General features: G+C 42.9%; 1 protein-coding gene across 5 annotated transcripts in view; it reads right to left on the reverse strand.

The window, feature by feature from the left end:
• LOC120899776 (serine-rich adhesin for platelets) overlaps positions 1-25,532 on the reverse strand; it is a 65,059-nt gene that overhangs the window by 4,348 nt on the left and 35,179 nt on the right. For 3 of the 5 annotated variants that reach the window (XM_040305988.1, XM_040305990.1, XM_040305989.1), the window contains exons 3-4: positions 25,194-25,289; positions 1,952-3,614 (exon numbers count right to left, since the gene is read on the reverse strand). In XM_040305988.1, the coding sequence (XP_040161922.1) occupies positions 1,952-3,614; positions 25,194-25,289 (1,759 nt within the window). Of the gene's footprint in view, positions 1-1,951; positions 3,615-15,468; positions 16,320-25,193; positions 25,290-25,532 lie in introns of those variants that run through there. The other 2 variants (XM_040305992.1, XM_040305991.1) reach the window with 2 other exon arrangements.

A 25,532-nucleotide genomic window follows, 5' to 3' on the forward strand; every position in this document is an offset into this window, starting at 1 on the left:
TTAGCTTCAAACTCATCAAAAATCGTAAATTTTAAAGATTACTTTTTTTTATTTGAAGCAACCAATCAGGGTACTTGGTGACCAAAAGAGTAATATCTGTAAGAAAAACTCTTCGAAAAATTAACAAAATTCCTCGCCCAATGGGAATAAAAACCGCAAGCTCATATTGTTTTCGGAAAAGTGTCAGATCGAACCCCTCTTTCGGCACGGTTGCTGCTTAGAACATTATACCTGCTTCTGCAAAACGTTTAGAAATTAGCTGAAATCGAGATTGCTGCACAAAGCACGAGTTTAAAGCACGAGTTAGATGCTACAAACGATTTCAAGCTTTCCATTAAGCAGCAGTGAATAGACTAGACTGTAGGTGAGCAAATAGTTCTGATTTTAGTCGCCATAATAAAAGGGGATTTCTATGGAGATTGGCACACATTTTGAAAATATCAGAGGCCTATGTCCAAATGAAAATAATCTCCTACAAACCATATAATAGTCACGCCATATAATAGTCACTGTTGATGGTTTTTCCCTTCTCAAGATAATCGATAAAAATTATTCCATGCGCATCCCAAAAAACAGAGGCCATTACTTTGCCAGCGGACTTTTGAGTCTTTCCACGCTTCGGAGCCGGTTCACCGGTCGCTGTCCACTGAGCCGACTGTCGATTGGACTCAGGAGTGTAGTGATGGAGCCAGGTTTCACCCATTGTCACATATCGACGCAAAAACTCGGGTGTATTACGAGTTAACAGCTGCAAACACCGCTCAGAATCATCAACACGTTGGTGTTTTTGGTCAAATGTGAGCTCGCGCGGTACCCATTTTGCACAGTTCCTTTGATATCTTTAAGGCCTCTGCTATCTCGATCAACTTCATTTTACGGTCATTCAAAATCATTTTGTGATTTTTTTATGTTTTCGTCGGTAACCACCTCTTTGGGGCGTCCACTGCGTTCACCGTCCTCTGTGCTCATTTCACCACGCTTGAATTTTGCATACCAATCAATTATTGTTGATTTCCCTGGGGCAGAGTCCGGAAACTCATTATCAAGCCAAGTTTTTGCTTCCACTGTATTTTTTCCCTTCAGAAAACAGTATTTTATCAAAACACGAAATTCCTTTTTTTCCATTTTTTTCACAATAACAAAAGTTGCTTGACAAAAGACGCTCTGTCTCGCAAACTAATTGACATACAGACGTCAAATTTTGACACGAATCATTTAATACTAGCGGAGCCATCTATGTGTCAGGCCGGGGACTTATCAGCCAACCTGTTAGCATTTTGGCCCGCGGGTTCGAATCAGTTTGACTTTGCTTATTTAAATAAATTGAGCAACTCTTTGAAAGTAAAACCTCGGTGAGTGATTAAGTTCTCAGTAGCTCACACACAGCGAATTAACTCTCTTGTAAGTTCGCTCTGAACGACCAGTAAATGATCCACGGTGAATTAAGTAATTCGTGATTTAAATAACTCTTTAGAGAGTTTATTCTCTCTTAAATGAATTAATTTATTTGTGAGTTGAATAACTCTGTCGAGAGCTGAATCATTAAATTAACTCATCGTGCCAATCATTAGTTAGCATCTAAAACTAAACAATTCTAAAAAAGAAGATAAATAAGCTGATAGGTGATTTAGATATTTGTAGTTACTAACAACTCGCTCACAGTAAACGATATCATTGTTGAGTTGAAAAACTCTTTCGCGAACATTTAGAGCGATCACCAATAACTAAAACACTAAAATAACTCTTATGAGAGTTGAATCTTGTTGAGTTGAAACTAACTCTACAGTAGTTTGCCATGATTCTCAACTCTTAAACTCATAAAGAGTGAGTTAAAGATTTAACTCGTCCTCTTGACTCATATTCTTTTTTAAGAGACCTTGATTCTACTGGCTTCAATTGCATATTAAAAGTCATGTAATCTGAAATTTAATGATCGCACGCAATAACTCACTTGTAAGCAATTCCTTCCGGATCGATCTCGGTGACCAGATAGCGCGTCTCGCACTCGCCCTCATCCAGCCCGATAGTTTGCGGCGTCAGCTCGATGCCGATCGTGTCGTCTCCCTGCTGCTTCGCCAGCTTGATCTGCCGGAACCGACGCCGGATCGTACCGCAATCGAAGCCACCATTGGTGGCCGCAACGCCGGAAACGATCGACGACGAGGAGGAGGACAGCCGTCTCCGGCTACCGAACACGTACGATTGGTCCTTCGAACGGATCGCATCCACATACGCATCACCTCCATTAAAGGACGCTCCCGACAGCTGCTGTTGCTGCTGCTGGTGATGATGGTGAGACAAGCTAACGCTACTGCTCAGCGACGTATTGCTCGCATCATCGATCTTATCCTCTGCGTGTCGGCCATCACTATCATACCCTGACTCGTTACTGCTCAGACAACTGCTCAGTCGCTGATAGTTCAGCACAAAGCTGTGCTCCGTGTCGGTGAGCGTTTTGATGGAGTTGTTGCGTGACATGATGCCAACGTCACTGTTCGCACCGATCGATTTGCTATCGGTTGCGGAGGGGAGAAACACATCGCTACCACTCTCGCCAGAGATGTTGAGCTGCGAGTCGGTGATGGACACACTGTCGAGATCCGATCGAAGACTCACAATTGAACCACGGTTCCCGGTACGGAGCAAGTTCTCCTTGATACGGCTGTAGTTGATTACCGAGCCACCGTTCTCTTCCGGCAGTACCGAAAGCTTGGAGCGCAGGAACGCGTACGGGAAGTGATTCTTCTTGGAAAGCGAACCTTCCGGTGGGGTTGTCTGCTGACCGACACGTGCAATGTCGTCACAGCTGGAAGATTTGGTTGCTGTCGAGCTGGATGGGGAAGCGGAGGACGTCTCGGAGTTGGATGCACCATTACCAGCCGCTCCGTTTGTCTGTTCGCCACGCAACCCCGTGAGATGGAGCTGTGAGGAAGAGGACGAACTTCCGACGGATGATTTCGTGTGTCCATTTGCTAGATTGACACCGTCGGTAGGATCATCACACTTCACGTAGGATGACGTATTGAGCTGACTCGTCGAACTGCTGCGGTACAGCATCTGTTGGTGTTCTATTTTGCTCAGGTCGGCCTGCGTTTGGGCCAGCGACATGTGATGCAGCAGTTGATGTGGTTGTTGGGAGTGTTGGGCCTGTTGTTGAGTTTGCTGCTGCTGCAAGAATTGTTGCTTCTGATATTGGTTCGACTTGTGGTTAAGCATACCGGTCGAACCCATGCGGTAGAAGAAATTTCGGAACGTACCGGACGATCGTTCCGAGTTAAGCTTGACCAGCGGGTCGTGCCCATTCGTAGCTGGACCACCATTCGCGGAACGATGACTTTGGTATGCTTTTAGCGGGACGGTGGATTTTCCCTTCCGGCCACTCTCCTGATCGGCACCACATATCGTACTGATGCACGGTTCCGACGAGGAGGCGATCGATGTGGCGGCCGCACTGATCGGCGACATGGAGAAGGTGGAGCTGGTGGCCGGCGGTGGCACTACCGGTGGGGCTACGGTGACAAGCGCAACGCTACCGGGGACGGCCAGCTTGTGGGCGTCGCTGCCACGACGAAGTAGATCGAACTTTTTGCCCATCTTGCGGCCCCATGTGAACACTGGATAGCGGGAAAAAGAGAAACATAAAAGAGATTTGTTAGTGATTATTTCAAAAAAGTAATGTATATTATTTCGAGCTGTAACATTTCTTTACGAAATTGAGATTAAATGAAACTTTTTTTTTCTTAGATTGATACTCCATGCAGATATATTGTCAGCATTTTAATGTAATTTGCTAGGAAAAGCACATTAAAGAAAACTGTGTTTCATTATTTCAATATTCGTTATGATTTCAAAGTAAAGAAGTAAAGAAGTAAAGAAGTAAAGAAGTAAAGAAGTAAAGAAGTAAAGAAGTAAAAAGAAGTAAAAGTAAAGAAGTAAAGAAGTAAAGAAGTAAAGAAGTAAAGAAGTAAAGAAGTAAAGAAGTAAAGAAGTAAAGAAGTAAAGAAGTAAAGAAGTAAAGAAGTAAAGAAGTAAAGAAGTAAAGAAGTAAAGAAGTAAAGAAGTAAAGAAGTAAAGAAGTAAAGAAGTAAAGAAGTAAAGAAGTAAAGAAGTAAAGAAGTAAAGAAGTAAATAATTTTAAAAAGGAAAAAAAGGACTACAGAACGAAATAACTAAAATAGTAAAGAATTAAAGAACTGAAAGAATTAAAGAATTTAAAGAATTAAACGCACATAAGTTGACAATAAATTTTATCATACAAGTGTTTTTTTTTCAAAACTGTAAAGCAATCCGAAAAAAGGCAGTAATAAACATGAAATGGTCCACACAAAAGTATAATAAAAAGGGCGTATTGAACGGGAATTGTAAGCAAAACAACAATGGTTGCATTTTTTGCATTCACGTATGCACATTCCAGCATCAAAAACACATGGCAGCAAAGCAAACGATCCCAGTTTTGTTTCACAGCCGCCGCTGGATTCCCTTCCGGGATGAGATAAAAGCTCTATTGTGTCGAAAAAAAAACTCTCCCTCCCACCCGCGCGGCATCACATTGTGTGCTTTATGCTCGCGAGCTATTCCAGCCGTCCTGCCGTGGGGCAATCATTTGTCGATTTGTGATTTAAAGCTCTGCCCAGGGTTTCGATGCAGCTCTACAAAACGGCTCACCAGTGGTGTAAGAAGAATGGGAAAAAAGGTGGAACAGTGAAAAATCCGGATTCTCCCCCCAGGGCGGGCATAGGGTGATATTGTTTGTGCGCGCGACTGCACAAAGACGTCCGCGCGAACGGCAAACTGCAGCAAACGGCTTGTGCTGCATCATCGGTCTCGGCACGCGGACCTTGAACCAGCCCGCAACGGCAATGATGCATTTAATGATCGGGAAGATTATTGGCGCATGCAGATGGATGCTGGGTGTTTGTGTGTTGTTGTAACTCTATATTCCCCGGGCGCCATTTGGCAGACTGGGTGCCGGAGCAGGCTCTCTTTGCTGGCAATACATTGGAGCCAGGCCGACGCAGCTGAACGGTGGACGTCGAAATGGGTGACTGCATTTGCGCAGGAACGACGACGACGACCGGTGGCGTGCGGCCCGACTGCATTGTAAGGTGTCGAGTTCCTAATGCGCCCAGACATGCGGAAAAATGTTTCGCTTTATTTTATTTCGCCCGGGTTTTGGAACGGGGCGACCTGAAGACGATCATATTTCGTGCCCTTTTCCCTGCCTTACGGTGGTGTGGCAAGGGCAGTCACAGAATGGGAAGAAAATTGAGAACTCATGCAACAATGAAAACATACTGGCGGCATATGGGCAAGGGAGGTTGCAATCCTGCAGCGGCTAAGGGTTGATTATGGTTCCAATAAAGGAGCTGTGAGCAATTGCAAACTGTTACTGTTCTTTGGCAGAAAGGAGGGAGCACTGGCAAAAACCGGGTACCGGAGCCGCAGAGTAACGTGAGATCAATTTTGTAGGTATACAGGATGGCTTTCAAGGACGATGATTTTTTACTTCCTTTGTTGTAAACTCTTTTTTTTAAACGAGAAAATGATGAAGAGTTCGATTTGAAACAGGTGAATTTGGAGCAATATTCAAAACCTTTTGTCTAAACTGTACAAACTTCAGTAGCGAAAACGTCGAACTTGCCTAAAAAACGAGTTCGAAGTTCGATGGGTTTGATGGATTAGTTTCGAATCTCTTACCAGTATCAAGTAGGTCAGAATCGAAAGAAGTTAATATACACATTGATATATAAAGGAAATTATTAACTAACCAAGTGCTCAAGAATAGAACTAACGAACACAATAATTAATGGCCTTATTAACTTTAAACCTAAAGAACTAGATAACGAAAAGCTATAAAACAAAGTTGACTAAATAAGTAAAAAACTAAAGCCGTGTATTAAGTAATCAAATAATGTACTAATGAACATCACAACACAGAGACTGCTGAACTGAAGGCGTAGAAAAGAAGCTAAAATAAAAAAAATGATCTAGAAGTTTACAACACAAATGCTGTAAATAACTCCCGATCGAAGGAATTGATGGACGGAAGAACTGAAAAACTTGAAATTAGACTAACTAAGGAATTTATGGACTAATACAACACAATGAAATTCTGAACTGACGGACAAAAGATGACAAGAACTGAAGGCATTGACAAGAAGATAATAGACATTTATTAGGAACTAAATAACTAAGGATCTAATAAAAGCATAGAACAAATTATGATAAATAATAGCAGAATGAAGGAACCGATTGACTAAAGAAAAAAAGAGCTGAAAAATTGAGGAATTGAAGAAGAGAAAATTGAAAGAGCTTAGTTTATACAGAACTAAATAATTAAACAAGCACGAATCAACACAAATGAATTCACGAGCTGAAGTATGGAAATATGGAAGAACTGAATAACTCACGATTTTAAGCACAAAAAATCTAAACAACTCATAAACTCCTTTGAAAAGAAAAAAAAAGGAAATCATCCCATTTCCCCATTAGAAAATGATGAACAACTTGTTGAATTTAAAACCTCCCCCAGTTCAATGTCTGAGGTTGGTATAGCTAATGCGAATAACCTACATGGACGATCAGCTCCTTTCAATACAAGTTTCGTCGTTCGTGAGCCATCTCGCTTGCAGCTTAAACGATCTTGACAATTCCCATTCGCAATTAGATCATTGCCCAGCCATAAATGTAGCCCAAGGTATAACTGTTCAACCGACCACCACACAACAGCCGCGAGAGTTGGCCATGTGGACCTTACCGGTTGGTGAAATGGATCACGCTGAAGAACAACATCTCGTACCCATATGCCGTCCCTCCTATTTAGAGCTAATAGGTGCAGGCAGGCTTGATGGATAAGGAGCCTGATAGCTTGATCTGCTCGATCTTGCCGCAAAACGAGAGCTCTCAGACCCCAGATACCAGATTCCTAGAAACGCATTTGACGGGCTGGTCAACCGCAAGCACCGTTAGCGGTATACCCTCCTCTCCGGCCATCTGCCTTATATGGGAGGACTGCCGTAGGAAGCTGTAGGATGGAACTCGATGCGTTCCAATAAATCATTGCCAGGTGAAAGAGAGGGTAGAGACAACGAACGGCAGGAGAGTTCTATTCCTTCATTCCCGTTCAACTTTGTGCGCTTAGACATGAGCCGGCCGGACGATCGTACGACGAAAAACGATCGGATGACAAATTTTTTGTCCCAACTGCGAGGATCTCTGGGGCTCCAGTAGGGAAATGTTCCAGCTGAATGCGTAACAGAGTGTGCATGGCACACACACTCACACCGAAGGTTAATGATCCTGTCAAAATAGTATCACGCACCCTGGGAGGAACTTGCCGTGATAAAGCGAACACGGAAAGTAAAATCTGTTAACGATCTGTTGCGGGGTGCGACATCCCGCTGGGTTCAGCTGCTGCCAGCTCCCGGCATCGCATCGCAAGGAAGGGAGGACCGGTTTTTGGCTGATTGCCAAGAATAGAATAATTATTATTTCCCTCCCGCCGCGCCAGACCAAGTGGATTGGAACGCGCGCGGCCACGCGCACACACACGCACACACACACGGTTTCGATTTATGGCTCCCGTTGCTGGACGATGGATGTTCAACGCCGCCGGATCGGTTGCGTCCGACGTCTGTACGCCAGCACAAACCGAGTAGGATACGTTAAGTGCAATTAGGCGATTGATTTTATTGGAGATGCTGGGTTTAATTATGATTTAGGTCGCAGCGGGTGAAATGTGGACGGACCGGATCCGGACGACAACAACACCCGATGGATGGATCGATGGGCCAGTTCGGTTGCGTTCGGTTTTGCTTGCGTTGGCTTACTTTGTGAAAACGGTTGCAATGCAATCAAAATTGCACTAGCTTGGAATGAGGTAGCTATTCTATGTCAGGCTTGAATCGCTCAATGCTAAAAGACCTATTTGTTTCATATTAATAGGGTTTTTGTGGAGCATTTGATCAGTAGCACAGCACATTTAATAGCCCATAATTAGATGGAACTTGGAACGGGGGTTTTATGTTACATTGTAAAAATATGAGATTATAAACTGTTGTGGGCAATGTTTGTATAGATTCATGTGCGGCATTGTGTGTCGTGTTGTTTACTGGGTCAATACGTAGAATGAATTACAGGACATTCCTCTTCAAACTGTGAGTTCTGAGCTGTACTTCTATACCTACATGCTCTACATAGTATACAAGAAATTTAATACAAATTTGCAAAAAATATTAAATCTATCAACAGAGTTGTGTTGTCATTAAGTACAATCGAAAATAGATAATGCTATGCAAAGCGGTCAGAAACGGGTAGGATTATGTTGAGAAAATGGAGCTTTATAGGGGGTTAATTCGATCTGCGAATTAATTCGGCTTTCGATCTGCGAAAATACTTAAAGATTTATTCTTGGACCTAGATTCTTATCTTATATACATGTTTTCGTAGACTTCAAAGAGGCGATTCATGACAAGTTGCCTACCATACATCTTTGATTGTATAGAAATAAGGGAACATGGAAATAACATTATAATAATAAAAGTAGATCATGAAATTTACTCATGCTTTACTGGTGGTCACCATTACTCAGAAATTTTATTGGACCTAGACATTTCTTTAAACCTTGTATATCGCTTTCACACACGACGACATACGAAGTATAAATGCTAAATTTTCACATCGCTGATGACTAATAACGTTAACTCAAAATTTTAGCTCTACATCGGCAAATGTTTGCTAGTTATAAGGCCATTTTGTTAAGGAAAAGAGATTTTTATATTACAATCGAGCTCATACAATTCACGCCTTTTTCAAGTGCTTGGTTTTTTGGGATTTTCGCAGAACCATAGCTAAAGAGTACCCAATTAAATCAATTAAATGAAAAAGTGGTATTCCAATACATGGTTTCCAAACTTCCCAGAAAGCCTCAAAGTCAGAAAATTGGTGAAAATGTGGGGAAACGGACTTTAGGGTGAAGTCATTAAACAACTACTAAAACACATGCTACATGTCGAGAATACCTTCCCAAACAGGCAACAATCTGTAACTTACTTTACACTTCTTTAATCGAACTATGAAGACCGAATATTGAAACCTTCTTCCTCAGTGTATAAATACTAATACATCCGTTTTTCTTATCTTATAATCTACAACCTATTTCTGCTACATTCAAATAACTGCCAAATATCTTCGCGGGCCGGATTGAGAGCGGCCCATCACGGGCCGTATCTCTGACATGTGTGAACTACACGAAGCGTTCAAAATCAATTTTAAAGGCTGTGGTACATTGTCCGTACTCGCTAATGTAATTTCAATTTTCACTAGCGCATTTGGCGGCGGCTGATTTTTTTAGCCAGGTTTATCTTTTTTTGGTCATCGAAGGAATGGCCTTGCCGTATCTCAAATTCAAGCAGTTTCTTCACCGTTTTTTATGCAAATATGGCTGAAATACTTGCACAACATATTTGATTATTATATACAAAGCTTTTCCAGTGTAGTTTAAGTAAAAAACATGGAAAAATAACCTATTTTCTGAAGCGACTTCAAATTGTTTGGCAAAATGCTTCGGTAAGCCGCCGATAGATGCGCTAGTGAAAATCAAAATTACACTAACGAGTATGGACAATGTACCCCTGCCTTAATGTAAATTTCACTCGTTTCCGTTCATGTGGCTCCTCACCACAACCCTTCTGATCACTTCAACACAAATTAAAAGGCGTTTCTATTCGTATAACTGTCAGCGCTTAGACGTCAACGTAACGATGTTGACTAACGGTCGGCTTCGCAGGACAGAAACTGCACTTTGTGATGCGATTGAACTGACTTATTGTAGAACATAAAGTTTCAAACGCAGAATAATAAAAAAAAATTACATAAAAACCCCAGGGCATTATTTGTTTAACCTGCAAGATGTTCCAACTTCCGTGGTAAAGCTGAACTGAGCGTGAATAATCGAAAGCACCACTGAACGCAACACTTATTCTACTAGGTGGGTACTAGCAAACCTTGAAAGCTTCAATTAAATCACAACTCTATTGCAAAATCTCTTACCACTTCCTGTAACATGGTTGCCCTTTTACTTTCACGGTATGTAAAGGACGTAGAAACTCAATACCACATACAGGCATACAGCCCAGGCAAGAACAAAAGCATTCTCAATCGCATCAGAAAAGGGCCATCAAAATGCATTTCCACCCATACAAAAAGGGAAGGCCACCCTTTTTTGCTCGGCTTCAGTGGTGCCCCCCCTGAGGGTGGTGAAACGATTGCAACTCACCATCAACGCTTTTTTTTTCTAGCTCACCGAATCAACGTACAGCGGATGTGCGGCTACGGAAAACACAACACACCTCCGGACGGCTTCGGGAAAGTCAGCACGTTTTGCATTCTTTGCGTATGAGTTCTTGTTTTTTTTTTTTGGGGAGGGTTGTTTAGTACCCACTGTGTTATTACAACGCGTCACGCGTTTACGTCCGATCGAAATACCGATGGAAGTTGTTGGATGTTTGGAAAAAAGACCCATCGACCAGTCGCTCTATCGGTTGTGTGCCATCAAGCGATGTTTCGCGTTATACTTTTGGTGTCCACTGTACCGAATCGAATTGTACATCATCAGCGTCCCCTTCCCGCTTCACCATCATCTCTTTGGAGCAAAAAACCACTCCAAATGGCAGCCGTCGCTCGCCTCGAAAATGTGTCATGTCGAAATGTGTGAACAGAGGTTAAAAACCGGAAACTGCTGACGAAACGAGCCACCGTCACCACCAGCATTCCGGATAGTGATCGACAGAGAGCGAGAGGGGTAACGCGTTTTTGTAGAACGGTAGCCCTGGTTAGAAACAACGGCCGAACCGGATCTAACCTTTTCCGGTCCGACGTCCGATGTCTGCGCCCGAAATGCACCGGTTTGGCAGTTGGGGAATTCGTGTGGGAGGGAATTTTGGACCGCCAACGAGTGCACATTTTGGGTGAGACGAGTCAAGAGTGTTGTTATTGTTCTGCCCTTTTGTGTTACATTCAATCGAACTCAGGTTTGGTTTTAGTTTTCTACCTCTCCCCCGGGGTGGAAAAAAACGGGGTGGAGTGAAAATTCGGTCCGGTTCATTAGCTTTCACTAACAAAACTTCGTTCGGGGACGAGCGTCCAACCTTTCGTCCAACTCAGCAGCCACGCTAGGGATCACTTTGGAGAGGGGTCTACTACAACTGCACCGAATTATGCTCATGGTAGGTTGGATTGTAGCAGACATTCCCTAAGAGGATTTTTTGCTGGCCACCGTACCGACTAAAGCGCAAAGGTCTTATGGTTCGTGAACTGATGCGCTTTAACACTGGAGCTGCGGGTGAGTGTTTTGTTACGCACCTTCCCGGCTGACTTCAGCACTGACTACGTAGTGGTTGTGTGTGGGCCTAAACCATGTTTTCGAAGTGCTTTTAATGCTACCATCCACTAGATGGCGTCGACCCCACAACGAGTGAGCACTGTTAGGACAACTCCCATCAGCAACAGCAACACATCATAAACACGGCGTGCTGTTCAAGGTCTCGCCCGTTTGCCCACTCGACAACAGGCAACGGGAGTAGTTTAATTGATAATTAGGAAGCGAATTGTTTCGGCTACATACAAATGACCATTATTGTCGATCGACCAGCACGAATGGAGAGGGAAGACCTGGCGCCAAACCATCACCGATCTGTTGCAATTAGATGGGGAATTGTGTGCTCCGCGAGCATGCCTTTCCCCCGCTTGTGTCCCAAGCATCTTTGCATCGCTGTGTGTGTGTGTGTGCTTCCCGCGGGTGCGTTAAACGCTAGATTGGTTGCCAGTCGAGCCGGATGCTTTCTTTTGATGCGGCTAATTGATGTGTTTTCCGGAATGTTTGATGCTCAAGTGTAGCCGTCGCCGCCAGTAGTGCCAGTGTGCTGGCTTCCGTCCTTTTGCAACGTGTGCTACTGCAATGTGTCTGTAAACGCGCGCCCGCGCGAAGATTAGAGAAGGATTGGGAGACGGAAAAGGCCAGGGTAGGCAGATCCCGAGGGAATGGACAGAGGTGCACGTAAGTGCACGTTTGAAAGCGATGCTGCTGGGGCGAAATAATAATTTCCACCCGGTGCGGGCACGAGCCCACTGGCACGGAGGAAGCAAAGCACACCGAAAGGAGGGAACATCGAGTGGGTCATTAATTGCACTGCACTGCATGGTATGCATCTTCTCCAATGCATTCCACCGTTTGGTGGGGCCAGACTGCAGGGGGGCATGATGGTGCGCTTTTGTTTCTTGCTCTTGCTGCCAAAGAAAAATGTGCACCACGCTATAGGCGATGCACATTCTGCAGAAAGCGCGTGTGTTGTTTTGATGGCTGCAGGGGCTGGGGGGACGAAAGGACGGCATCATTGGAGAGCCCTGGATGGTACGAATAATGTTGCAAATGTTTGGGGCCCTCTAATGTAATTAGCACTTCGTGTGGCGGTCCGATGGTGTATCAGTAATTTTGCCTTTGGGCGTAATGTTGATGCTACACGTGTGAGGTAGCTTCGGGGGTATTAATGTTTACGTTTTGTTCGTTCACACTGCGCCATTAGAGGCGGTGTGCGGTTCACGTGTGTACTGAGGGACTTTTTCGGCGAACAAATGTTGTGTTATCGCATTAGCATGATCAACTCTTGGTAATCACAAACAGGGTATATAAGCTAATGTTTTAGGTTTGAGGAATAGTGCAGCACACGTTAAGGTTCAGATCTAACATACGTTGTCCAGCTTTAGGAATTACATCAAGTCAACATCATAGTGTACATACTAAATTCATAGAATAACCCAAACAACGAACAAACTAGGGGTTATCCATAAATCACGTAACCGAGCTTCATATTGAATTCATATATTCATATATTCATATTCATATTGTTAAATCATGAAAGTTTTCGGGCGTTTGGCTACACAATGCCAAATGAGATTGGTAAAAGTTTTTGTAAAAGATATGCCAACATGTGACAGCGAATGTCAGCTTTGGTTTAATTTTTTACCCTATCTTCAGAATAGTTTGAATTATACATGTGACTGTATAAGTTGCAGAACTTTGTGAGGCCTTTGTTAGGGACAAAGTAAATTATGGAATCCTTTTCAATATAAATGCACACCCTTTTTTATATTTTATTTTTGTTCAACTACAACAACAACAACAACAACTACTACTAGTACTACTACTACTACAGTGTTCCCCAAGTTACGCGAATAATGCGTTCTGGAGACATTCGCGTCACCAGGATTTTCGCGTATGTCGAATATTAATCTTTTTTAGTAGGTAGGTTTTAGTAGTTTTAGTAGGTGATAAATAGAGTTTTTAGACCAAATTTAGTACTTATGCGCACTTTATTTTTTTAAAATAGATTTCATGGAGAAGATTTTGTTGTTTCCATATTTTCAGCGATATTAAACTTTAAGCACAAATTAAATTTATTTTAAAGAATTTAATTCATTAATTGTTGGAGAAAACTGTACCGATTAGACATATGAACTGTCAAAATAAAAATTCGCGTAGCTCGGGGAAATACTGTACTACTTATTACTACTACTGCAACTACCTTCTATATTCTTCTTTCTTCTTATTCTTGACGACTCTTTGTTTTCACCTTTATATTCATCTTCATATCACTCTTCTTATTTAGTATCACAATTGGAGTGGAGTATTATTTGCTGAAAGTTTCGAGCCATATCACATTTGAACTCATGATGTCGTTAGGTCATATGACTTTGCTACTGTACTACGCAACAAAATCGCAGGTTTCATCATTGTTTAAACAGGGAAAAAACTGTGACTTGTACTGTCTACTGTCAAATATAAGTGTCGATTATCTGATTTAAACGGAACAGTGTCAAACAAAACCGTTGTATAGGAATGGAAACAACATCGGTATTGTATAAGCTTGTTAGAAACTTCTTTCGTTGACTCGAGACATTGCTGCCAAAAAGATCTGAAATGGCTGCAATGCGAAACACTTCCTGCGTTTACATCGTACAATGTTGATAACTATTTCTACGCATGGCATATTATTTAAATGTTGTTGGCGATGACATTCAAAGTAGCACTGCATAGTAGTGTGTTTCCCTAATTTCTGTGTAGTTTGTTATTTTGTACACATCTTACAGTAAATTATTAATTTAAATAATTTAATTAATTTAATTGAAAATCATTCTGAATGCAATTACATGCAATTCCTATGGTTAATAACTTTCAGTTAGTAGTAAAGCGGTAAAACAAAACGTTTTCCGTAGCTTTAACCTGACGGAATGCTATTAGATTTAAAAAAACGGTCTCCGCTTGAGTCAGGTAATGCAAATGGCCTTCGATCAGTTAGGTGTATCAAACCATCGAGTTGTCTAACACGGATCATAATAGAAAATCAGCAATTTGTATATTTATTTCGCACTTTTCCTCAAACACGCGAGTCACATAATTGGCCCCATAATCTCATCATAAATGACCATGCAAACAATTAACAACAATTATACCTGTTTAACGTGACGTAGTTTATGAACGGCCCCATCAAAAACCCCAAATATGCTATTTTTATTTGTTAAACAATAGAATTGTAGCCAAACGATATTAAAAGCATCTTTCCTAGACCATCATACAATCGTGCACAAATTCATTCCAACGAATGGATGTTCATTGTATGGCTGTGGTCCCACAAACAACAAATATTTGTAAACTAAACAAAAACTTTTTGGCCAAAAAAACCAAAAAATGCCTCAAATTCTTGCCCGACATTCTCCCGCACTTATCACCGTCCGAAAACACTCGTGTATGTAATGTTTACATTCTTTTTCCTTCTTCCTTCAAACCCTTTGTTCATCACCCCCGTAAGCCTAATGTAATGCTCACGGGAGAGACCATATACTGTCACTTATCCGAAAAGTTAGTATCTCCTCCCTAGACCAAACTTTTTTCTTCTGTTTTTCGTTTTTTTCGGACAGTCAGTTTTGTCACCGAGGCCACAGACGCGTACGTGCCATTATGGATGGGCACGTTCATCGATTCGGCTCCATTTGTTTGGTGTGGGGGACACCCCAGCACCGTGCGTTAGATCCGCGCCGCACTGCATCTTTATCCCGGGTCACATGCGCGGCACGCACACGCGACCCGCGTTCTGGAAAAAGTTGAAGGCAAACGTTAAGCCGCGTGCCGCTGGGGATGGCATTTGGGTGATTTGGGGTGCAAACTTGACCTCGGCGCTCGACGTCAGTGGTACTGGAATAGATGGCGTACAGTGCGTGTGTGTATGCGGTCGCGCGCGTGGACACTAATTGGATCCGGCTATTTGGGGTGATAATTGGTTTCGATGCTCGAGTGCTGCAGGAAAAGCTCATCAGAAGTTGCGATGATACTTTTGGAATGTTTGCGTGTGCGAGACCTTCGGGACTGACCCCTGCGGTAGTAGTCTAATAGTATGCTCTCTTAAGCAGACGAACCTTTTCGACTGGCAGCAGCAGCACTGGGAACATCTCACCGAGCTGGTGACGCCACCGAGCTTCGGCACCCAATTTCGGTGACCATACCCGGAGGATATTGGAGCATTGACACTACCAACTGTAGCACTAGCACTGGCGCAGCTACCACGCGTTGAGTTAATCGGATTTGTTTCGGCACACACTATCACATCGCCCAGCGATCCACAATCACACCATGCAACAAAGGGAAATGAACACTTTCGCGACGGTCCACTCGGGCGCTTCTTCCCGCGGAAACACTTTGCGCGCGCGATGGTCACTTGCGCGCCGATTACCATTAGTCGCGCCAATCTTTTGCGCTTCTTCCCTTGTTCACCTGTGCAGCAAGATTCATTCGCGCTTTGGCAAATGGCAATCAAATGGGGAAAGAAAACAAAACAAAGCACAAACGCACACCGAAACGCGTACCCGGGCCCGCGGAAATCTTAATCGAACGGTGTGCGGCCACAGACTGCCCGGCAGACACCACTCTGGGCCGGACCGAAACGGATCGAATTGCACCGCGTGCTTGCACAGACACACACACACACCAACACACTACGAAACCGATGCGAAAGTTCCGCTTAACGGAACGGTCCAGGGCGAAAGAAAAACCGGACTGACCATCGGGCCATGTCCGCACCAAAAACCCCGGTGGACGGAGTGGGGTGGCATTTTTGCCGTAATGTTGTGGTTTTGGAATGTTAATCAAGTTCTGCGTACAGCGAGCCGGGCCACATCGATATGGAAATCGGCCTCCAAAGTCGACCACAACCACCACCACCGTCCGTTTTCCCTTTTCTGTTGCCACTCGCCACCCCTTCCCGTCGTTGTGTCTGAATATGTTGTAAGCTGTCGGTGTGGTGCAAGTGCACCGCATCGAACACACAAGTGCACTGGTGCATGGTCGATGCATCTAATGCACTGGGTGCTGCTTGGTGTGTGCGATCGATTTGGTCTCGGCGTCCCTCGGCCGTTGTTAGACGCGCGGGAGAAAAGTGAAATTATTGAAATGCAATCGTGTGGTGTGGGAGGAGCAGGTGGAGCAGTGAAGGTGGGTGGTAAATGCATCTCGCTGCTGACAGCGAGCAAGAAAGTGCAGCCGTAGTGAATGTACGGAAAGCAATCGGAGGGGAAAAAAGCCAGTGATTAGCATGAGGATGGTAAATGTGCATTAGTGCTCGCGCGCCAAACATGGTCCGCTTGCGTTGAAATTGTTCTGCAAAACATCCATGAATGTTTGAGGATACTTTGCTGTAGTGAAATGTGGGGCAAGTGTGACACCTTAAGCATTTCATATTATAACTCACTAAAACCTGTTCATCAAAAGGCAATTGAAATCAAATAGCCTGTTTCTGAGTTTCAGTGGATAAAAGTACAAACAACTATTTTTGAAGCGTCCAAAAACACGAGATTTTTCGGGCTACGGGGCAAGAGTGCCACTCGTATGCGACAAGACTAGATAATTGGACATTTCGACCTAGCACTAGTGTATGTGTTCCCATCTGCCTTAAGCTTCAAATGTGTCCTTTTTGGCTACGAACTGTACCGCACTATCTCAGCTACTGGCCAGCTTTTTCGGGGCGGAATCTGCGCACATATGCGCACCATACCGCTGCACACTACAACAATTTTTAATGAAAATTGGATTTTTCAGTGATAAAATATAGTTTTTTCAACTCACCCCGAAAATTTATATTTATATTTATATTCAATTTATATTACAGTCGTTGTCACCCAATATTAGCTCTGAGGAATCAATTTTTTACAATGCGCTCCAATTTTTGCCTCTAAGCCATCAATTTTCGACAATCGTGAGTTAGAGTCAAAATTTCACGGCAACGACAGTATGTTAAAATGATAAAAAAAGGTTTCTGCTCAATCTTGACACTCAACATAAAACAGTTGGAAACAACGATAACAATTGGTTAATCTGTATATTAAATTAGGTACATTTTACCTAGTCATTAGAAAGCTCTCTCAGGCGTCTCAGACGAAAGCTCAGATTTAGTTTAGTTTAGATCATCATTCATGCTATTCATAAGTTTTAATTTTTCGTTATTTAGCATTCATGGCGAATAATGTATTATATAAGTAAAATAAATGAAATAAATTAAATAAATAAATAAATAAATAGTTAAAATTACTGTCACAAAATCTGCTAATTATCTTATTTTGTTATAACGTTTTCGTTGCATTTTGGTTTGATTTCTTAATCGATTTTTACTAACAAACCTCTTCTATTTTAAACAATTTATCCCAGTTTTGACGGATGAGAGATATATCTGTGTTTTTTTTCAGAGGGTTCAGTGATAAACATGAAATATGTAACACAACTAGTAGTCATTTTAGGTTCCAAAGAATGTAAATTTTTTTTAAACAGTACAGAAAGAATTCAGGATTTAAAAGGGAAATATTTAATGTTTGAATGAGTAAGATTTATTCAATTTTTGACATGTTTGAACATTATTTTGTTTTAACTTTCCTGAAACGTTGTGTAACATGGTTGATTGGATAGGAAATAATTTGTTCTAAATTTATTAGTTGTCGCCTAAGGCTACTCAAATTATAAATTTCTGACAGCGGGTTTCAGTTTTTATCTCTCAGGCTCCAAACATAGCCTTGTTTTTATCTCTAAGGCACCAATGATCGCCTAAAAGAACTCTAATACAGCCAAACATGAAAAAGCATCTGTAGGCATACTAGGTAGATTGAAAAATATAATAAATAAATCATCATAGAACTTGAGCACTGCATACCATCTATAATTCAACATTTTATACATATTATTGGCATTTAAAACCATAATTAAAACCAATTTAAGTGTCCTAAAGCAATGAAATGTTATTGAACCCTCTGTAGAGCTGTACTTTCTGTTAAGTTTTGAGAAATAAACTTTTTTGTTCATATGTTTTGTTAATTTTCTGCGACATGACAAAAATATGAGCAATGAGGTTCAAAAACTCGCTCAAACATCAACCCATTTAAATGAAGCTGTGAGCAAACGCACTCATGCGTAGCATTGTGCAACAATGGTTGCATTGTTAGCATGTGCCGTGCGCGTGTGTCTGTGCTGGTGACCAGGCCGGTGCAGCAGACGGGGCGAGGAAAAGGGGACTGCAATTATATTTCGAAGCAGATCGAATGCAAACGCAACCGGTTCAGGAAACTAGCTGAACGACATCAACAGTGCCATGAAGTGGGCATGAATATAAACACAGCCACACACACACACTCATACACACGAACGTTAGAGTCCAATTAGGAGCCCACCTCCGGAATTGCTGTGGTGTGTAGAGCCTTCTCTGTATCTTCTCCCATCGTCGGCATCTAGCTGGTGAAAGGCCTAATCATTGCTTGATTTGAGACTATGCAGATTGATCAGTGATGCGGTCAATTATTAAAAGATTGGCATGCCTTTCGGTACTGGGGGGGTTTACACCATTTTTCTTCGGTCTCATCGCCCGGTGGAAAGCCACGGTTTCTCTCGGTAAAGCCACTTTCCTGCCTGACTGCTGCCGAATAGAGTTGTGCAATCTGTACCGAAACCACCTGTGCGCCTGTGTTGTTGATTAGTCAGTGATTAGAAAGCGTCCCTTGGAGAGAGACGGAAGGGGTACACACACGTACACACGCGGGGAGGTGAGTGGGGAAAAATAACAAAAACTAGTTTACCATCGATAGGATTATGCTGATTAGCGTATCGAAGGTGCAGCAGGTTGCATCCGAGTGCATTCCCAGGACGGAAGCACCGGTTGTTCGCGCGGTGCAATCGGGTGGAAAATAATATTTCGTCGTTTGACGTTTATTTTCCTACAACCCTCCATGTTGTTGTTGTTGTTGTTGTTAGCACTGAAAGCGTGACGCCATCGGAATGCCACCCCTGGGCAGCGTGTGGCCGTGTGTATGCACAGGTGCAACGCCAAAGGGCATTTGGGCTTAATAATGGACACTCGATACACGATTATGTTTGTCACAGACCTCCCTCCCGGCTCCGAGGCCGAGCTGTTTGCATGTTTGTTTAGCCGTCATATTTAGCAACAATTGAACAAAAACGAATGCCCGCCACAGTCCCCAGTGTTTGTGTATTGAATGGTGGCGGAGAAAATGGGAAAACTGGCTCCTCACTTTTTTTTGTATTTGCTTCTTCTCCTCTCCAAACCGAGCACAGACGCAAAGCAAATAATCGTTTTACTTTCACCCCCGAGGCGAGATGTGTTAAATGATGGTCTTTTTCGCAACAGACGGGGCTCGGGCCGTCCGTTTTCCGTCCACCCAAGGGAACGCTGTTTGGATTGGGATATTTTAATAAAAAGGTAGTATCAATCGGGGCCTCGTTTTGAAGTGTTTCGTTTAACCAATTATTAAAAACATAAATCGCTCGCCTCACCTTGATGACTGTATTAAACGGGGAGGGTGTGTGTTTTTAAACACGTTTTGATTGGTTATTTGCATATCAAAAGCAGAAGAGCTTCGATTCGTTTGATTTAAAGAGTTGTTTTTTTGTGTGTGGAGCGACGGGATTTCACTTTCATTTCGTTTGTTTTAATGAGCTTGGGTAACGTTTAACATGTAAATGCATATAAATACAACTCATTGGTTAAAAATACCACAGCAACCAGATCGATGGTTTTTGGTTTGATTCGTAATAAAAATACAATGAAATATTTATCATTTATGATAATATTAAGTAAGACGATTATGCTGCAATTTATATGTTAAGAACACTTAAAGCTTCTTACTGCCCGAAAATCCAGCCCTGCTAAATGTTTTAATATGTAACTACCAGTCATTTTATACCTTGGTAATCACAGATTTAAATACATACTTCGCTGGTGCCGTGACCAGGATTACATTTGACCGTAATTACTCATGCAGTTTTGATACAGTTTTTTCAGCATTAAACAAACTCAAACAATTTTATAGTGATTTAATACCGTTTGAAACGTTAATTTGCCCACATGAAGAATTGAATTTAAATGTTTAATTGATGCCGTGACCAGGATGTGTGTTCTATTTATTACAGTTTTTAGCCTACAATTAGAGTTATTCATTCAGTTTTCCTCCATAAAACAAACCCAAAATTTATTTAGGCGATATTGTTTAGATTCGAGTGTTAGTGCATTGCAATAAAGCCATTAATTTACTAATGCCGTGTGTTCGATGCCTTCTTTCTTTGTTACATTTAGTTGTTAAAATCGCATAATAATCAAAGAGTTTCAGCATTGGATGTAAACAAAAATTGAATTGATGTACAAAAAGTGATTCCTACAGTGAATAAACAGTTGATTTTAATGACCCGATCATTTAAAATTTTAATAACCTGTTGGTGCCGTGACTAGGATGTGCCATTTCTCTTTTACTTATTGCATCGAAGAAACCGTGTAATTTCCGCCATTTTTTCACATTTAAAGAATGCAATCAATTTTTACACACCAATCCGTGAGAATCCGGCGAGGAGAAACTGCTGACACCTACAAACCAGCAAACCTACCACCCCACAATTACTGCCACTCCTCGTGAGAAAGCGCTTGCGACGACGTTCTTCGCTGCGCGGCAAAACTTTCCTCCCCTGTCTTCCATACATTCATAAAACCATAAATTATCCCAATCTATTCCCGACAATTCCCGATGCCGCCCCCTACACCGACACGTTGCATAAGCACCAGCACCACCAAGTTCTGCAACTTTTCGGGGAGAAAGTAAAGTCTGGGCTCTTACGTGCCACCGGTGCGGGAATCTAAGATCTTTCGATCGTTAGAGCACTCGAGGTGCTTTAACGTTACATACACACTAACACATACACACACACATCCACACACCGAAAAAGACCGACACAGACAGAAAATTTCGCCTCCCGTTCGGGGAAATCGAAAGTAACGCGTATTACAAAATAGCTGTTATTACTTTCATTTTCATGCATGCCTGCATGCTTGCACGGTGTAAACCGCGCGCGAACCTTTCGAGCGATCATTTCCTCTTTCGCCGGGGCTGCTCCGACATCATCATAATCATCACCGCTTTGGCACCGGGAAAAAAAGGGTGCTAACGGGTGTTATGGGTGTGTTTGGTTGTAACGATGTAGCAACAGCAAACAAGCAACACTGTTGTAGTGTTGTGTTGTGTAATTGTATACAGGAATATTCTTCCCTCCGAGTCATACATCGGTCCAAGGCACCCGTGCTGAAGGTTATCGTGCTTTTGTTTTCACCTTTCAAATATATTTTACGAGATAGCGGAAGTTGAGTTGTTAACCACTATTTCTTCATACACAATCGATCGCTCGAGTTTACTTGATCGTACGACCGGATGTGTGTACTTGGCGTTGGAGCTATGCCTACGCTTGAAGACACCTTCGCAAATCAAAATCGAGGCCAACATACTTTACCGAAGGTTGACACAACACATTCCAGGTTGATATTTGGCACGCAGTCTGCACTCAGCAGTCCGGAAGACAGGCGTCGGTGCCGGTGCCAAACCTGATCGCGTGACAAATTCCTCAAGAGATTTCGACGCTCGACGCTCTTCATCATGCAAATCAGCCGTACCTCCAAATTTGTCTTCCGTTGTGTGTGCTTATTTTCAAACTCCATTCCTTTTCTCTCTCTCTCTCTCTCTCTCGCATTCTCCCACACGTAATCAATCAACTCAAACCTCCACCAGGTTGGTGGCAAAGTAATTAAGACGTTAAATGGCCCGCAATGGCTCGACATCTAAGCAAGCAAATCCCAACCGACCGTGGGATGTCCGGGAATGAGCGCCATGCAAAACAAAGCGTGAGTGTGTGTGTGTGTGTCGGTGGCAATCATTCGAAGGTCAACAGCGCTACTACCAAAGCAACGGTACAGGCGGCAGGTTTGGTGCGCTCATTTTAATTGGCAAATGGGAAGCGGCGGGGGCCTCGCGAACTGCAAAATGCCACCACGTGGGCTGGTGCCGGTTTAGCCGGCTTATTAGTTTTCCTTCATTTTCTAAGCTCTTGATCACGTTTCTTTTTTTTCCTTCTGGCTGGTTGGCTAGTCTTAGATGAAGCTCAGTTGCATGTGTGTGAGTGCTCGGGGTTTTACAAATTGCCTGCAAAAGGTCGATGATGTCAAAGTGTGTTGCCTCAAAAGCCTACGCGTCGGTGGGTCTAGAATTAGCCAACGGTGGAATGTGTTTAAAGCTTACGCTTTAGCTGCAACTTTTTCCCGTCCGCCATATATGTCTCGCTTTCATTGGGATTGATGTGTAATTAAATAAAGGGGATCTAAATTTAGACCGTGCGGGCATGATAATTACATCTGCGGGTCGGGAACGTGGGCATGACGTCCAGCGAATGGTGTAGGATTAGCAACACCAAAAATGGCTACAAAACAATATCACGTTTCACTGGCCGTTTCGTGCCTAGAACGATTTTACATGGGCCAGCGCTGCAGCCTGTGAAACATTCTCCTGTTGTTCAATACATGCAATTGGGAAAACGGGCACCATCATCTGGAAGGCTCGCCTGGGAAGGTTTCAGAACAAAAGAGGCCATCAGATATTATCGCTGATAAGAGAAACGGTCCAATAGTGTGATGGACGGTAACCGACAAGTGAGTGGGTTGGGCTTTATTTAAAATGTTTCTCCTTCCGTTTCGATCATGATTTCATTATGTTAGATTGTAGAATTTTACACACGCACAGAGAGAGAGAGAGAGAGAGCGAGACTCATGCTTGAAACGGATGCAAGCTGGTGAACATTGGTGAACCGAGTGCATCTGCCGTCCAAGCACTCAACCCAGCCTCGATCGATCGAAGAGCCTTTTGTCGTCGGTTCGAGTGTAGGTTTGCGGTATTTCATCTCTCGACACGGTCCAGTTGCCTGCCGTTGGCGTATGTAAATGTTGAAGGTGAGGTGGTCCTCCCCCTCCCGATTCCGCACGATGCCGTGCACGAGTGCAACCATGATTATGCAAGCATGAACATAGCAATTCGGACGTTTTGCTTCGGATATAGATCTTGGAAATATTGTCACAAGATGCCTAGGCACTGCAGGGTGCGCCAATATCAGCATGTGGCGTTTCTGTGTGTTACGGAATCTGAACCGTTGCCGCAAACGGTATCCTGCTCTGACCACTGGAATATCGATCCCCGGACACAAGTGGCAGGAAGATGGTGGTAGGTTGCATCATTTTCATTATCCTATCTCGGGTAATCGGAAATCATTTTTAACTTGTGTTTGATTGTAGTCCGGCCAGCAGTTCCGGGGCGGCTTGGGAGCATGATTCTCGTACCATCTGGTGCCAGACACTGTTGACAATGATAGAAACGCCTTAGGGCTGAACGATATTGCAAGGTTAGAAGGTAGGAGAGTCTTCTACCGCTTTTCTTTGATTGTTTGAGTGTCTTTTATTAAATGATATTGCATGTATGGTCGGATAGCAAGCGTGGATGGAGAAATTTAAATTCATATGATTAGTTTAAACACTTACAAACTGATTATAAAATAAATTAATGGAAAACAAACGAACGAAACTATTCAATTTATTAACAAGATCTATCCTTTCATTTGAATATAGAATTTCAATATCAATTGACGTTAAAATCACGATCTAATGGAAACTTTTTGAAAACTCAATAAAAAGAACATTTAATAGAAAATAAAACATTTTTACGTTCAAAATCCGATATCAAAAACACATCTTCGTTTAGTTCTTAATAATCCATTCATTAGATTTAACACATCCAATTTGACGGCCTCATATCAAAAGCGGATTAACTCGTTGCAGTCATACCCTCTCCGAAATAAACAAGATTATACCCATTATGGTATTTTATGATGCAAATTAGGCGACCGTAAAAGGTAATTACGCCTGTCAGTTTGGCGGTCGAACTTGACCTAAATGTGTCACAATGGTTTGGATGGTTCAGAGCAGTAGAATTAACGCTTGTTCGTTAGAAAAAAAGCGACGATAAAGCTCGTTCAGATTAATCAGATTTTATCGATCGCGACGGACACAAAACCACACACCGGCCACACATTACGGCTGCTCGAAAGGGCTCACAATGAACAAAAAAGGTTTGAAGTTTTAAAGTTTCATTGGTTTGTAGTTTACAGGCAATCGAACCAAGCGATACAATTCACTAAACCGCATTGGACTTGAAGATCTGCTTCGAAATAAAACAAGGAACATTAATTCAGTGCCAACAGCCATTCAATTCATGCCACCTTGCAACCTGTTTGACATTTTAACTCTACTAGTGTTGGGTAAAAAGCCGATCATCCGAATCGTTTGCCCGCGTAAGGACGCCCAAGCCGGCCTGTTTTTGCTGCTGCGAGTTGAGAAATTTAAAGTGCCTTGAGAGATTAAAGTATAATGATCGTGTTTGCCCAAGTTAACCGTAGTGCTGCTTGTTACAGAAAGAATAAAACTGATCGCCCCAAAACCGGAATAAACAATGTGATACAAAGAGTGTGCGTGTGCAAGGGTGGAAATGTGGCTGTAGGCCCTTCCCCGCTCGAGGGCATCGGTTCCGACCGTCTGGTGTTGGATCCGTCCAGGCGCAACCGAACCGACATTCCGATCGATCGCAATCGGATGAAACCGGTCCGGCTACTGCTCGCTAGGATTTGATTTCGAAAAGATTCGTAAAAAACACGCGCGCCCCTCGGACGGGATGGATTCACCAGTTCGGCCTTGGGATGCTTTTTTTCCTCTTCTTTTCGGGGCTTCCGTACTTACCGTTCTTGCTCTCCTTGGCCGTCCTTGGCAGGGGCGGTTCGTCCTCGAGCACCAGCGCCGGTACCGCGGTCACCATCCGAAAGCCCGCGAGCGTACCTAGGAGAGTGGGGCGAGGCGTGAAACGAAGCGAAGTGAGGTGAGCGCCAGAAGTGCATCGAAGGGACAGGTGTGTGAGTGAGTATGTGTGTGTGTTTGAATACTTGTACAAACTAACATCGTACAGGGTTGCAGCGATGGAAATGGAAAGGCACAACATACACACACACAGTTGAAGGTTCTACAGTGGTAGTTAGCGATTATTGGTAGCTACGAAAGCTTATTTTAAAACAAACTACTTCT

This window comes from Anopheles arabiensis, chromosome 3 (genome assembly GCF_016920715.1).
Source record: "Anopheles arabiensis isolate DONGOLA chromosome 3, AaraD3, whole genome shotgun sequence".
Classification (NCBI taxonomy): domain Eukaryota; kingdom Metazoa; phylum Arthropoda; class Insecta; order Diptera; family Culicidae; genus Anopheles; species Anopheles arabiensis.